This window comes from Eulemur rufifrons, chromosome 19 (assembly GCF_041146395.1).
Source record: "Eulemur rufifrons isolate Redbay chromosome 19, OSU_ERuf_1, whole genome shotgun sequence".
Taxonomy (NCBI): Eukaryota; Metazoa; Chordata; class Mammalia; order Primates; family Lemuridae; genus Eulemur; species Eulemur rufifrons.
This window is the reverse complement of record NC_091001.1, coordinates 85541469-85558315: the sequence shown is the minus strand read 5'-3', so window position 1 is coordinate 85558315 and position 16847 is coordinate 85541469. Positions and strand designations below refer to the sequence as shown.

Below are 16847 nucleotides of genomic sequence, written 5' to 3'. Positions count from 1 at the left end.
GCAGGGGTGTTACCTTATTAATCTTTTCATACTTTTCCTTCACATACCTCGCATTGATTAGATTGCTACTGATGAAAGTGCAGCATTCTCTGAAATAACTTGCTACGTAGGTAGTAAGTCCTACTTGGGGTCATTTGGGATGAGCTGGCTCTTAGGTTGGTAAAACTCAATGTCTTTCAGAGCTCAGTTTTGCTCAGCAGGTCTTCCTGACTCCATGTGCTCAGCTCTGTCAGACTCTGTGCGGAACTTACAGGGAGTCTCAGCGGTCCTACTATGAATACCTTTCCCTGAGATGCATACGGGAAAGTGGGGTGGAAAGAACACTTCAGGTTCCTGACCACAGCAATGTCAAACCGAGTTTGGCTGTGACCCACAAGAACTCATGAAACTAAACTACTCCTAATGTAATCAGAACTGGGTCTGGGACATACTTCATACACAATTGTTGAATAACTGATTAAATAACACTGAAAATAGTACAGTCTTGATAAGACCTATAAAAAGAGAATTCTGACACAAGCATTGTTTCTTGTTTTTTTTTTTCCACAAACTGATGCTATTGTAGTGACAGGCTGTACTCCACAGAAGGAGGAGTATGGGATTTGGAAGAACACCAGGCTTTAGGCTTTGGGCAACTCCTCCTAAGTCCAGGTTTCTCATCCATAAAACAAGTATAATAAAATCTATTACAGTTTCCTAACAGGATGTTGTGAAGATTTAAAGAAACAAGTGTATGTAAAAAAACTGTAAAAACTACAATATAATAATGGTGATAGGCCGGGCTCGGTGGCTCACGCCTGTAATCCTAGCACTCTGGGAGGCCGAGGCGGGTGGATCGCTCAAGGTCAGGAGTTCGAGACCAGCCTGAGCAAGAGTGAGACCCCGTCTCTACTAAAAATAGAAAGAAATTATATGGACAACTAAAAACATATATAGAAAAAATTAGCCGGGCATAGTGGCGCATGCCTGTAGTCCCAGCTACTCGGGAGGCTGAGGCAGTAGGATTGCTTAAGCCCAGGAGTCTGAGGTTGCGAGGTTGCTGTGAGCTAAGCTGACGCCACAGCACTCACTCTAGCCTGGGCAACAAAGTGAGACTCTGTCTCAAAAAAAAAAAAAAAAAAAAAAAATAATGGTGATAGCCAATATTTGTCATGTGATTACTGTGTACTTGGCATTTTCCCGTATATTATCTCATTTAATACAACAATCCAATAAAGTAAGAATTATCAAAAAAAGAGATAGAAATATACTTTATTCATGACTACACACACTCGCACACACATAAATGTACATGGTGTTATGGGCTGAGTTGTATCTACATCTAGATTCATTTGTTGAAGTCTTAACACCCAGTACCTCAGAATGTGACCATATTTGGAAATAGGGTCTTTAAAGAGAAAATGAAGTCATTAATAAAATGAAGTGATTATGGGGGGCCCTAACCCAATATGACCAGTGTCGTCGTGCAAGAGGAAATTTAGACACAGTTACAGAGAAAGATTGTGTGAAGACACAGGGAGAAGATGGCCATCTATAAGCCAGAGAGAGGGGCCTTAGAAGAAACCAGTCCTGCTGACACCTTGATCTCAGACTGTAGCCTCCAGAATTGTGAGAAAATAAATTGGTGTTGTTTAAGCCACCCAATCTGTGGTAGTTTGCTATGGCAGGCCTAGCAAACTCATGCACATGAGTACTGTAAGATGTGCATATGGAACCTAAAATAGAATTCCACAGCCTCAAAACTGACCTAAAACTATTAATCCAGCTACAGTTAAGCATGCTTTCATCATTTAAAGCAACACCTTTTCTTGACGCCTTTGAATTTAGAAGGAATTTTTCTTTTTAAAATTTCTTGAACGAATAAGGCTTCTTTTACAAAAGCTAGTTGGAGAAGTTAGGAACAATGCTTTGTCTCCTGTCAGTACATTTCCTTGTAATGATCACGAACACTCCTGCCCATCCCACAGATAACAGCTGTGGCATGGCAGCTATCTATATGCAAACTTCCTTGGAGATGTAAGAGTCTGAAAAGGAGGAGCTCTTAGACGTGCTCTTCTTGTTAATCTCTCCTTCTCTCCTTTCCTCTCACTAAGAACAACTTCAAGAGCATCTTGGAAGGAGAAAAGATGTTTCAGAAGGACAGAGTGTGGGGGCATTTGTGGGAAGGGGGAAGGGCAGAGAGGGGATGTCTTTGGAGACTAACAGGCTTGCTCTCCACCACTCTCAGGTGAATGAATAAAGGCAACAGGAAATTAAGCAAGTTTGCATCAAATGAAATGAGTATACTATTCCAAAAAGGACTTCAGTGGCACAGAGATGCATATAAAATTTCATAATAAGATAAATACAAATAAATAATAAAAATAAGACAAAAGGACAATCAGGTTTACAAGGCAAGATGGATCCAAGAGTGAGATTGGAAGCAAAAAGCATGCCATGAAATCCCATTGCTCATGGTGGGCTACAGATCTAGCTTTAGGGAACTACAGTTCTCTGGTAACTTGGACAAAGAAAGAAATTCTATTAGTGACATCATTCACAGTATACATGAGATAAGCAAAAACCAATTACCCAGATAAAGCACAACCATCCATGACATTGAGGGCAGTGAAAAATCTTCATCCTGGTTAAATCTTCAGATTAAATTGTTTCTTGCAATCCTTTCCTATTCAGCATGAACCGGTGATGTAATGCTAAACTTCATTTCACCAAAAGTGATTTTATGGGGTTGGCGGGAGAGAGGTGCTAATAAAATCAATGTTTAGTATAAAATCAGAGGGAGTATATGCATAAAGATAAATATTAATACATAGGACATTCCATTTTTATTTAATTGCATAATACTGAGTATTAGATTCACTAGGAAGTTTTAGGAAGTATTCTTGTTCTATGTCTTACTTTGGAATTACAAAATCACAGAAATTGTCACTTTTTAGGGACTTTAGTAACCAAGTCTCCCAATTTTTTTTCTAGCTAAAGAAACTAAAGCTCAGAAAGGTTAGGTATAATAATTTCAAGGTTGTACAGTGATTAGTAGAGCTGGAAACTAGAATACCTATTTTTTGCTTCCCAACCCAATGCATTTAGACATCAAAGGATGCTTAAAAGTCTAAGTTTGAACTCAAGCTTTCAGAGGTCATTGAAACCATGTTACGTATAAAAATGCTTGCTTTTAGGAATTCAGCTGTATGCAGAAAGCTAAATGCAGAATAGAGTTGTTTTTCCTGTGAATAGGTCCTTGTTCTATTGTTATATTTTACCTGTTGATACTCCAGAGTGATCACTTTTTTCTAAATGCCTAATATTGTTCTATTACCAGCATTCATTAAAAGGGTCTTGTTATATATAAACACCATTTTTGTTTTCATGCCAGTGAAAACATTCATGTAGATGTAAGAACATTTGCTTTTCACAAGGTTTGAAAAAAGCAGTGGAATGTTCTTTTTTGAATAGTCTATTCCTTTATGAAGGAATTATTTTCATCTTGATCTTTTTTTTTGGAGAACTCAGAGTGATATGTTTGTTGTAGTAAATTGGAGCAAGAAGTCAGAAGATAAGATTTTATCCTTTTTAGAGAAACAGAATTACAGAATTAGGCAAAGAGTGGGAATAAGATTTTATCCTTTTTAGAAAAACAGAATTACAGAATTAGGCAAAGAGTGGGAAATATCAAATTATCTCAGATCAAGTGTCCTTTTAATTTAGAACACTTATTTTCTAAATTCACATTTAGAGAAGGATTCGGGCAATGTGCCCTTACATGACTTGAATGGAGGCAGAATTCTAACACTTTAAAAATGGCATTAAGGTGATCTTTATTTCCTCCAAATTGTTGCCTGCTGTGAATTTGTTTTTCTGCTAGCGTTTCTGATCTCCAAAGCTTTAGGTTAAAAAGAGGGGGGCACCTGCTACTTTTAGCTGTCTCTTTTCAGCTCCAAAATCTGTGTCTCTGTTTCCGGTGGAGATGCTGCATGTGTCCCTAAGGGTACCAAAGCAACTTTCCAGCAAATAGATGCTGTCTGCCTTGTACACAGGAAGAGATGTGTAGGATTCAGAACAGAACTGGACATCCTGACCCTTGCTTGGGTGTAGCTTCTGTTTTGATTACCTGCCTTCAACTTAGCAACTGCCTCATTCTGATCCCATGCCCATTCGAAAGAAGCATCCGTGGAGGTCCCTTGTGGGAAAATAGAAGCATCTACATCTTTGGAGCGTCACTTGAGTACTCAACATCCTGTGTTTTGGGCTTATGAAGCATTTTTATCAGAGTGCTGATTTTAGTATTCTAGAAGGGCAATTATACATACATGTATTGGTATATAAAAGTAAAATTTGAGGTCTGTCCATTTTCCTTATGTCACCCCAGTTGCCTACATTTTGAATGGTTGAGGTATATAACCTCCTTAGCTATTTTACATCAATTCCAAATTGCTGGTCTTAATTTATAATACTTAAAAGTATTCATTCATTCAAAAAAAAAAAAAAAAACAATCCCATTTGTTGAGGCCCTAGTATATGCCAGACCTTAAAGAAAAACGTTTAGCCACTTGTATGAATTAATTTAAAATGTTTTTTACAGGCAACATGATAAATACTTATTAATAACTGAAAAAGCAGACTTTGTCTAATGATTGCAACTATATAAAAATGTATCCAGGCCGGGCGCGGTGGCTCAAGCCTGTAATCCTAGCACTCTGGGAGGCCGAGGCGGGTGGATCGCTCGAGGTCAGGAGTTCGAGACCAGCCTGAGCAAGAGCGAGACCCCGTCTCTACTAAAAAAATAGAAAGAAATTATATGGACAACTAAAATATATATATACAAAAAATTAGCCGGGCATGGTGGCGCATGCCTGTAGTCCCAGCTACTCGGGAGACTGAGGCAGTAGGATCGCTTAAGCCCAGGAGTTTGAGGTTGCTGTGAGCTAGGCTGACGCCACGGCACTCACTCTAGCCTGGGCAACAGAGCGAGACTCTGTCTCAAAAAAAATAAAAAATAAAAAAAAAAAATAAAAATGTATCCAATCAGGTATAGAACAAAGGGAGATGAAAACTATTTTATATTAGATTTGAGTGATTATAGAAGATTTTTTTCCTTAAGAATATTTAGAATTTTATTAAATTGTTTTTAAGACTAAAAAGCAAAACTAATTTCAAATATACATAACCATTCAAACCAGCTAATTCTGAATACTTCCAGTTATCGGAATTCCCCTGCCTCACTTTTCACCTCTGTATCTCCAATGGCTAGCGTAGGGTCTGGCACAGAGAAGTTTTGTCAGTGTTCGGAGAGTGAATTAATTCAAGTAAAAGAATTATAGAGCCTTTATGAATTTGGAGTGATTGCCTCACTGGTTGATCTGCTTTTCATAAAGGCCTGTCTGGCATTTGCCTCATACAGACCAAACTGTAACTAATCATTCTGTTCTCTCTGTATTATTTATAGGGATATTTTGCACCATTTCCCTCTGTACTTATGCCGCCAGTGTCTCTTATGATTTGAACCGGCTCCCGAAGCTAATTTACAGCCTGCCTGCTGATGTGGAACATGGCTACAGCTGGTCTATCTTTTGCGCCTGGTGCAGTTTAGGCTTTATTGTGGCAGCTGGAGGTCTCTGCATCGCTTATCCGTTTATTAGCCGGACCAAGATCGCACATCTAAAGTCGGGCAGAGACTCCACGGTATGACTGTCCGCACTCAGGGCCCGTCCACAGTGCAGGCGACCCCTGAGGGCAGCGGCGCTGAGTTCACGTCCGGATTCCAAGCACAAAGCGGTCTTTTACATTCCAACCTGTTGCCTGCCAGCCCTTTCTGGATGACTGATAGAAAATCATGCAAAACCTCCCAACCTTTCTAAGGACAAGACTACTGTGGATTCAAGTGCTTTAATGACTATTTATGCTTTGACTGTGAGGAATAGAGAGCAGTGCCATGGAACATTTCTAGGTGTAGAAAAAGAGGAAACTGCAATGGAAAAATTTGTATGATTTCCATTTATTTCAGAAGGTTTGTATATAACAATTACCCGAGAGTCATTTCTATTTGCAAAAGGATTCGTAACAAAGCGAGTATAATTTTCTTGTCATTGTACCATGCTTGTTAAATTTCAATGCGGCATCTTCAGAACTTGTCCTAATGGTGTCCTGTTGTGTCAGCACCAAATCTTCGTGCATTATTTGTGGATGTTCCTTGTCACAGGAAGATTCTTCTGTTGCCTTATTATTATTTTTTTTAATTGAAGTCTCTTCTCTGTCTTTGTACCGGAATCGAAATCATAAGAAAACCAGATCAACCATGTTTAAGAGCTAATCTGTGACACTATGCAGTAGTGTTTGAAGTCCTATCTGTTGTTCAACCTCTGTCTCTTTATGTTAACTGGATTTCTGCATTAAATGACTGCCCCCTTGTTAATCTCGGTGTGTTTTCCTATGTCTTCTAGCTGTGTCAACAAGTCTCCCTGGCCACACCGGACAGATGGGAACTCTGTTGTTTTCATAAGACTCTCACTAAGACTTACTGATTGCTTCATTTCCATCAGGCTGGTCATTATTATTTATCTTTCATAGTAACCACACACTTGCTTTTGACAAAAGATGTCTTTTTTTTTTTAATTAAAAAAAAAAAAAATAGAGTCTTGCTCTTTTGCCCAGGCTGGAATGCAGTGGCTGATTATAGCTCATTGTAACCTGGAACTCCTGGGCTCAAGCAATCCTCCCAAAGTGCTGGGATTATAGGCATGAGCCACCGTGCCAGGCCAAGATGTCATTTTTAAGCTTCTTTTTAAACCTGACTATAATATTTAAAATTTTATTCTCTCTCTGTGAATTCTTCCAACTGTACCTAACCTGGGCCCCACCTCAGACCAATTAACTTGGAATGTCCACAGCTGGGCCTAGGCTTAAGTATTTTTGAAAAAACATCCCAGATGATTTTGATGTGCAGCTGCCATTGATTGAGAGCCACTTGTTTGGGCCAGAACCGTGGTTACCTCCTTAGCCACTGACTAAGCTAACTACCTTATTTAGTGCTTACTATATGCCAGGAACTGGGCTGTTTTTCTCCAGGTGTTCTTCACTTAATCCTCCCAAGGCTCTGTGAGTGGGTGCGGTTACTCCCATTTTCCTGATAAGGAAGCTGAGGATGAGACCCAGAGCCTTTGCTTCATTTTTTCCCCCTCAATCCTTGTCCTATATGTGGGCACAGGACAAAAGTTAAAATCCTGCCATTGTGTTTCCTTATCCTTCGTGGAGAGGTGGGCGCTGGCCGACTTCTAAGCTTTTCCTTTTAACTCCAACATTATCCCCTAATCTGCACACAGCACGGGATAAAGACACTCTGTAAAACAGGGGAAGATGCCATATCCAGAAGTAAGACACTGCTTCAGATTTTAATTTCATAAATGGTACTTTTCTTTCTTCTTTATATCAACTGATTTAGTACTCATAAAAGGAAAATGATAATCCACCCCCAAAGAATAAAGTCGGATTTCCAGGTGACGGTGTCCACGTGCTGTCACCTAAGCTGTTTGGAAGAGGTTAAATGACACTGGTGACCACACCAGCTCTCACCCCGCGGTTCCAGGTGCAGCAGAGGCCTGGGAGAGGATTCACGGGCAGTCTCGCAGGCCTGTTTAATAAACCGGTCCCTCTGGATGAGATCAGAGACATGCGGAAAGGGGCAATTATTTTCATTTATTTCTTATATGGGAAATTCTCAAAGCAGGAGAGCTCTTTCTTTGAAGTCTTCTTTAAAGATCCCCACAGACAATGTCAAGACTCTTGGACATTTATATTCCAACCACCAAAGCAGTGTCTGAGTGAGTAACTTTTGAAGTTTCAGAGAAGCTTCCTAGGGGTTTGAGGTGAGAATGGAAGAAAGCCTCACGGTGGCAGGAGGTTGAAGGGTTCACGCACCAGAAAGATTTGCCCAGGAGCCAGGGGAGCTCACTTAGGATTCAAACGAGTGCTGGCGAGGTCTGAGCCTCCACGCTTTCCAGCCTAAGTGAGCTGGGAGCAAGGAGCAGCCTTGGTACACAGCAGCGATGTGCCCAGCCAGGCTTCCTTGCTTTCTATTTACTGGCACAGAAGTGTGAGCAAATGTTGGCCTCCAGTCCCTGGGCTTCTCTTAGGCTGTTTTCTTAACTGGCTTGTGAATGGAGAAAGATTGAAATGGCTGCACAGCACTGTGTGGGACAGAATAAGTTGTTGAGATCTTTTATTTTTCTCCTGATGTTCTCTCTCAGTCCCACACACTCCTCTTTTTAACAGCCTTGTCCTTGGTTTATTTGCAGTGTTAGAGCCGCTGCCACCCACTCTGAGGGAACCCTACCCCTGCTTTCTGTGGACCCCATGGGCCCTTGATAGTCATGATATTGCAGGACGTGGGAAACCTCCGTAGAATGTAATATTCCCCATAAAGTTCATTGTATCTTTCAATAAATATTTATTGAATGCCTCCCATGTGCCCAGCACCATTCTAGGCACTTGGAAAACTTCAGTGAAGCAAAACAGACAAAGGTTCTTGCCCTTGTGAAGCTTACATTCTAGTAAAATGCAGTAAGGTACAAATAAAAAATTAAAGTCCCCCTTTCTGGCCCTAAATGATTTTTATAAATCCCACGATTAAAGTAATTCAGACAGTTATTAAAATAAACTTCTTTAAAATTGCATTCCCATCAGCTGTGCATTTCACTTCACAACATTCTCATTATTTAAATTTATCCTCAGCAAAATAAAAAATAAATTATTCACATTTGGAGGGGTTGCATCTTGAAGATTTCCCGTTCAAAACTTAAATCTCAAAATGACAAAAGTGTGCTACACAGGTGAGCTAAAGAGGATAAGAGGAACCTGGGATCCTGGAACTCAGGTAAATGGAAGCCCAGGAGCTCAAGACTAACCACCCAACGGAGGCTCGTGCATCTGGGATGCTCACGTTGTCTGGTCATCGCCTCCAAGTCTTTGCTCAGGTTGTTTCCTCTGCTGAGGACACCCACTCCTCTACCTGACTCCTGACTTACTCTGACTTGTCCTTGTGTCTCAGCTTCAACACAACATCCTGAACGGCTCCTGCAAACATGCTACACTGCCTTAACCCCTTTCCTAACTGTTTACACTCTGCATGCTAATTACCTGCTAACCCATAAGCAGACCATAGGCTCATCTTGCAAGGTGGAAACTGTGTCTTGTTTGTGCTCTGTCTCCAGTGTTTAGCCCACCCAGTGAAGGAATTCAGAGTCACGGGTAAACTTTCTTCTTCCCTGGACAGAACTGACTCCCTTAGCACCAATTTTAGGGAGCCCATAAAAAATATACAGTAGTGTGATGAGGCTAAATAGAGAGAGAATATAGCTTGGCAAGCAAGTAAGCCTCATTAGAATAATTAAAGGGACTATTAACCCAAACTAACCCAGACATAACTTAAAATGTGTTATGGACTAAGTACTATGGAACATTTATTTGATGGCTCAAACATTATTAAGTTAGTAACCTCAATATGGTTCTACACCTCAATTTAAAGCTTTTCCATTTATGTGTGGGTATGTCTTAAATCCTAATTGGAATTCTGAAAGGAATGCTTCAAAAATGACTTCTTTTGAATGCAAATAGCTACACTGGCCAAGAACTCTTTTAAAATTGCATTTGAATTTCTCAGGGGCCTTGTTCTTTAACTGGAAGGAGAGGAAGTTCTCTGTGCCACATGCAGGACAACCACAAATGTTTGAAGATGCTCAGGGCACCTAATTGCATACCGGGCATATGGCTATCCAATATGTCTTCTCAATATGCAATTTATATTTTTCCAGCCTTCAAAGCAAGATTTCTAATTGTTCTAAAACTGATTAGAGTATGTCTGCCTGAAACTCCTATAAGAGGAAAAATTGGTTGGCTATAAAATGATAAACTTTTTTGTCTTTGTTTCCTATTTTTTTCCTCCCCTGTAGCATTCACTGTAAAATATTGCCTGCTATCGGTACGTGGGCTACGGTGGGTCTCTCGAGGGTCTCTAAGTGAATGTTTTATAGACAGGATTGAGGGAAGACCAAGGTGCAGGTGAGATAGAGGAGGCTGAGTTTTATTCTGGCAATAGAAAGCAATTAAAGGGTTTAAAGAAGGACAGTGATGTGAACTGACTTCCATTTTAAGAACATTGGTGTCGCTGCTGGATGGAGAATGGATTGCAAGAGGCCAAGGCTGGAGGTGGAGAAGCCAGTCATGAAGGAGTATGTTGCAGGAATCCAGGAGAAAAGAAAGATGGTGGCCTGAACCAACAGGTGGCGATGAAGGTGGGGAGCAGTGGGTGGGCATGTTTTAGAGGGGGTGTTGATTTGCTGGTAAACTGGATGGTGGGGGGAAGAGGGGGAACGTCATCAAGGGTGACACCTAAGGAATTTTTAGAGTTAGATTATTTACTGAGGAAACTACACTTCTTATACCAAAAGGGGAATAAAATAATTTGGTAAAAAAAGGAAAAAGAAAAAAATGCTAAGTTTCATGGTAAACTTAGTGTCCTATAGGATGGCATTTATTTAATGGAGGCTGGGATTGAAAATTGTAATTGAGAATATGGTTCAAAGCCCTAGTTTCCCGCTCTCTACTTGATCCAACTGCCAGCTGATTCCTCTTTGATTTCTAGTTGTTCTCCAGATGTTGCCTATACCAGAGTTGGTACTAGGATTCACTTTGTGAATTTGCTCAATTAGTGGCGACTGGGAAGATTTCAGTCAAGGCACAAACATGTAGTGATTGCCAGCTAACGGGAAAGGCAGATGTCACACACTAGCCACCCCCAGCTTATTTTTTAGTATATGTGCTGCTGAAGCAAGCACCACCCCCAGCTGAAATCCCATCTGACTTTGGTCTGCTGTAATTAAGCATTTTCCTTTTCTGGAGCTCAATGAGAAATTCTGAGAATAGGCTCCCACCATGTCCCAGGGTTGACATTCCTGACATACACAAAATACACAGACCACTGTCCCCATGATCAGCTCACCTTGGATGGCCAAGACTGACCACACCACTGCTTTGAGGGTGATTTGTGAGGATGGATAAGCTTTACCCGCAGGCTCATCAGGAAGTGTTCTGAATCTAAATCAGGACCTTAAAGGTGAATTCCCTCAATATCTGCATATATGTGGAGTGGCATCCTCTGGGAATTCTGGAAAGCGCATGGAAGCCTTGCTATAGCAAGGGTTCAGGGAGGCTCTGCCGGATCCTACAAGAAGGGCCCAGGCTCCTTTGACTACGTTCCCAGAACATGATAGACCCTACACAATCACAGCTCAGGGCGATTCATTCTCAAATCATAAAACACTTTTCATTTCCATCCTCACAGCTTTGCGTGTCAGTCAAGCTGACTGTGATGAACATGTGAATACTTGCTTTAAAACTTGGCCATACCTGAACTAAACTTCACTCAGCTGTGGCTTCAGTGGGCTTCAAATTCATTCCCCACAGAGAAAATATATTACTCTCATCATCACACTGGTTGCATCTGTTAATCATAAGAGTTTAAAATGAACCCAAAGGGCCGGGCAAGGTGGCTCATGCCTGTAATCCTAGCACTCTGGGAGGCCGAGGCGGGAGGATTGCTTGAGGTCAGGAGTTCGAGACCAGCCTGAGCAAGATTGAGACCCAGTCTCTACTAAAAAATATATAGAAAGAAATTAGCTGGAGAACTAAAATATATATAGAAAAAAATTAGTCAGGCATGGTGGTGCGTGCCTGTAGCCCCAGCTACTCGGGAGGCTTAGGCAGTAGGATTGCTTGAGCCCAGCAGTTTGAGGTTGCTGTGAGCTAGGCAGACGCCACGGCACTCTAGCCCGGGCAACGGAGCAAGATTCTGTCTCAAAAAAAAAAATAAATAAATAAATAAAAAATAAAATAAAATGAACCCAAAGATCTGAATAAATTGCTGAGGTTTTCTCATTTTCCCCCTAAGCTTTGGTTTGCCATTTGTAATTCTGGACTCTGCTGGGTGCTCATTTAAAAAAAAAAAAAAGTCAAAAACAAAAAACCCCACTCTTTTAAGGAATTTGATTCTAAGAAGATGGCACCGGTGTCACATTCTTGTCAACTCTTAGGTCTCTTTCATTCTTGTGAATGTTAAATATGAATGAAAAGTGGAAAAGAAAGCTCTGATTTGTAAAGTCCCCTCCAGTTCTGTCTCTTGGCATTGATGACACCGAGTCTCTGATTCAGCATCTCCTCTGTGACTATTTTAGGCCAGGCCCTTTACACACCTTATCTTGTTGTTACTGCCCTTACTTCGTTGGTGTGGAAGCTAATGCTCAGAGGTTAAGTAACCTTCCCTAAAGGTACTCAGCGGTAAAGCCAAGATTTGTTTCCCAGCCTGTTCACACCAAAGTCCAAGCTCCGGCAGTACACCCATAGTGCGTCCCTGACCATATCTGAGCTACTCTCCAAAATTTTATACATCTAGATAGGTTCACATTCCCCTGCATTTTTCGTGGTTCCCTTTGGAAGTTACTGCTCTGTAGATTTTAATCAATCTGCTGTATTTCTAAACCACAGCACACACTGCCCTTTGCAACTCGGTAAAGAATGCCAGACCTATTTTCCTAAGAACCTCTCCTTACATGACTGACCTTCAAGAGACCTTGTAGTCTGCAGTAGCCTAAAGGTAGGACAGCAATTTTAATTACCTTCTTGGCACTTCCCCCACAAAACATTATGAGAAATTCCCATGTCACTAGGGCTGCTCAAAGATTAATATTTAAGTGGGTAGGTCCTTCTTACTTTGTCCTGTGAAAGCATCCCTGATGGCGTTTTTTAAATTATTAAATGAAAGCAATTATTTAAAAAAAGGAGGTTATATAGCCTTGTGGTTAGAGGTAGGATAGCAACTGAGAGACTCGTGAATTCTAGTCCTTGCTTCCTGGCTGTCTCGATGGATGGCCCTGAAAGTCAATCATCTCTCTGAACCTCTCTGGAGATGTCCATGAGCTGATATTTTCCAGGGATGTTGACAATAGCCACACATTTAAGAAACTCGAAAGACACTTTCAACACCTCTATAAACTTTTGTTTTCTTTATTCAAGTTGAATGCGAACTCATTTTAAAAACATAACGTATTATATTACACAAAACAATAAAATAAAGCCATCTGATGCCAAGTTGATACAAGGATACTTCCCAAGTTTTTTAAATACATATCAAGGAGAGTACAGTATTTTATTTTATATTTTCTCTTCGAGAGATTGGTTGCTGTGCAGTGACTACGGGAAAACCCAAAAACCAAAACCAACCCTGAGACAGCCTTGGAGGTACAGGGAAGCTGTGGTTGTCATCCCTGCTGACAGTAGAGGAACTGGGACGTTGAGCATGAACCCAACATCTCTCAGCCAGTCCCTGGCAGAAGGTTGAGGTCCCCAGGGCAGGAGCTAGCTCGATTTTGGGGCCGACATATCTAAGTATCTATATTCCTGCAAACATGTCGAAGGAGCGTCAGCCTCTGTTGTATAGGCCTCTGCTGTGACCATGGTAAAAAACTATCGTGCCAACATGTTTCTCAAATAAAATGGACTCGGGAATTGAAACGAAACCAACTGTGAAAGGTAATCTGGGGAGATAACACCAGTGATTAATGCAGTATTGACTCAGAGGATGAGCCAGTTCTTAAGCAGAGACTTCTCCACATAAAGGAACGGTTTACATGGTGTTCACAGGGGTTGGGGGAGGATGGTTTTCAAGAGGAATAACGTGAAGACGAGGGAAGAATGCAGGTGAGCTGGAGGGAGAGGCACGTGGAGCCACCCGCGGTGGGACACGGGAGAGGCCCTCTTCTCACAAGCCTGTCCAAAAAAAAAAAGAAAAGAAGAAATACCAGTTACCGTGTGAGCCAGATGAGTAGGAATGCAATGGGTTAAGATGAAATTCAGTACAATTTCATTATTTTTTTTAAAGCAATCAGCCTGTGGGTCTGTGATACGCCTACATAATCAAGAAGGGTGTCGGAAAATGTCAGGCTTTTACCTAGTAACGATTGAGCAGCTGGTTCTGTGCTGCACGATTCCATACATTCCAATGTCACAGAGGAAAAAAAAAAGAAAAACTTTCCTTCAGGGAAAGACATCTTTTTCTTTTTTCATCTGTGACATTGGAAGGCTTGGATTTGGCCAATGCGAGGGGGAACGTGGTTTAGCATCCAGTACCTTTCTGGCTCTGTTCACCTGGTTGGCAGATGACCTTGGAAGGGACCTTGTTTGGGGGGTCACTGGGGTGTGGAGTAAATGCCAATAAATGTGTGCTGAAGGAATGAGGGGGTGAATGAATGAAGTGCCACCGAGATGATGATCCCTGCTACGTAGAGGAGACTTGCTGCCTCACAGCTTCCATTTCTCAAAGTTACTTTTCTTTGGTTGTCCAGAAGCTCCACTTAGGATTTTAGGGCTGAGCTATTTGTGGTCCCTTTAAGAGTAGGCCCACGATAGCAAGATGGTTCTGGGGTCTCAGCAAAAATAGGGACATCTTAATACCGTGGAACAAAGACACACGTGGTCATAGAATGAATGACCAGCTCTGTTCACTTGGTCATTCATTCACAGGCTCACTCATGTGTCAACTCTATAGTGAGTGCCTAGTACATGCCTGAGACTGATTTAAGTGCAGGGGATAAACGTGAACAAATCAAAGCCACTGCACTCCAGTAGTGGCCCCTGCAATGGTAGAGAGACAGACGGTAATCAAACATGTCTTATGTAATAGGTGGTGGTGATGTGGGCTACGGACGACAAAGGAGGTGAGAACAGAGTGACATGGGCGAGGTGGTGGCCACTTTGGATATGGAGGCCAGGCATGGCCTCTCTGAGAAGGGACATTTGCACAGAAAGCCTGAGCAGTGCAGGGATCCAGGCTAAATGTGCAGGGAGAGGGGACAGCAAGCACAGAGGCTGGAGATGGGAATGGACTTGGCACGTTCCAAGGTCAGCAGAAGGTGGCGTGAAAGGGAGAGAGTTGCAGATAAAGTAAGAGGGGCGCCAGGGGCTGGATCAAGATTCTGGGTTTTATTCTGAGTAAAACAGAAAGTCATCAGAGGATTTTGAGCAGAGGAGTGATATAATCTGACTTACATAAGAACAGATGAAAAACCTCCGGCCCAGTGAACCAATCTTCCTTGGTTCCCATGTTAATACTGGAGGCCAGTACCGGGCATTTGGGGCTCCCTGGCAAAACACATGGTTAATACCCCAGTCCTCCAAGGTGAAAGCAAGCTCAAATGGTGCAGGGATACCAAGGGCAGGAGTCACAAAAGGGAAGCTAGAAGGGCGACCAAAACAATGGTAGAAATAATGTGTGAGTGAGGGGGGGACATGGAATATCTACTCCGGGTTGTTTCATCCTAGAGAAGGCAGGTACTCGCCAAGGAACTTCATGAACACTGACAGTGTTAAATGACTGTGGCATTGAGATGTCATAATTACACTTCAAATCTCCTGATTCTCTTGAATGCAATAAATCCATGGAAATTAACTAAAATAAAAAGCTGAGTTCTCCATGTGCTGAGACATGTTTTTAGTTGTTTCTTTAAATTCCCAACACTCCACAACTTTACTCTCAAATGTTTTCTTGGACTCTGGTCGACTTTCTCTCTCTGTCAAGATTTTCCAGAAAGTGGTTTCATCCCTCTATTTCCAAAGGTCAAGGATATTCCTATCTCTCAGAAGCACGGGCTTCTGGCTGGTGTCCTCCCGCCCCTGCCCAGATCCCTTTCAGAGAGCGGACATAGCAGCCATTCGGGGAGAGTCTGGTTACCAAGGAGGAGCCTGACAGGTGGTAAGTATTCTGTAAATGCCTGATAGCTGAATGAATGAAGGAGCAAATGAATGAGTGAATGACTAGGAGCTTTGAAAAGGCTATAGATACAATGGGAAATTATAAGCATGCATAAAAAACAATCACTTGAGATTTCTTAATTAGCAGGATTTCTCTGTTAAGACTTTGCCTCTTACCTAATTTTAGTCCAAAGGCTTTCTTGCATAGCTCCCTGAACAGTCATATTTACTTAATAGCTAAGTGAGCAGTTCCTCTTGAACTTCAATTTATTTTGAATCCCTAATGAGACTTAGCTTTCTAGGTTACATAGGAAGTCGGTGTCTCCCCTGACAGCTGTCTGTCTCCTGAATGGTTTCTGAGTGTCCTTTTGACTCACCGCTCTCAGATCCACAGGCATTTATTTGTTTCCTCCTACCTGGAGCGAGTTCAATTTAGTTCAAAAAAATATTAATTGCTCATGTGGGCCACACCCTGTGCCTTGTGCTGAAGGAGAAACAAAGACATTACGAAATAGTACTCCAACTAGAAGATATCCTCAAATTTTCAAAAATTCTCAAAAAAGCTTTATAGTCATGTGCATTTGATATTAAAGATATTTTAGCAGAAACTAAAATCATGATCTAATTCTGCCAAGTACACTGAGATCATTAGAGCCACCACCTCTTAGGATCTACACCTTGTCACACAAGTCAGTGAAGAAAGGCATTTTTCTACCTGCCCTTTGCTGCATTTTGGTCACGTGGTCCATCCCCACATATGTTTTTCTTTTCTCCTAAAAATGCAAGTAAAGCTTAGGCACACAATGAAAAAGACTGTATTATTCGAAATCTTTGAGAGGCCCAAACATTACAAGTGACTTTGAGGAGCGGGGGATCAAAGAATGCTAACACTGACACTTGGAAAATATGGTAAAAGAATAAATGCAAAGCACGTGGAGGGCCTGCGCTGGAATGAGGTCTGCAGTGCCTGCAGGGTGGGAGTGTGCTGAAGTAGCCTGGGTGTGTGGCAATGGGCTCCCAGCTGCAAACCACAGAATCCACTACAGGTGGTTTAG

The 16847-nt window shown here is 41.7% G+C and overlaps 1 protein-coding gene across 1 annotated transcript in view; it reads left to right on the top strand.

Annotated features, from left to right (window-relative positions):
* Window positions 1-6409, top strand: part of TMEM178A (transmembrane protein 178A) — a 58923-nt gene extending 52514 nt beyond the window's left edge. Inside the window, exon 4 of the mRNA XM_069495014.1 lies at window positions 5444-6409. Within this exon, the coding sequence (XP_069351115.1) occupies window positions 5444-5685 (242 nt within the window). The 3' untranslated portion in view covers window positions 5686-6409. The remainder of the gene's footprint in view (window positions 1-5443) is intronic.
* Window positions 6410-16847: the final 10438 nt, after the last annotated feature.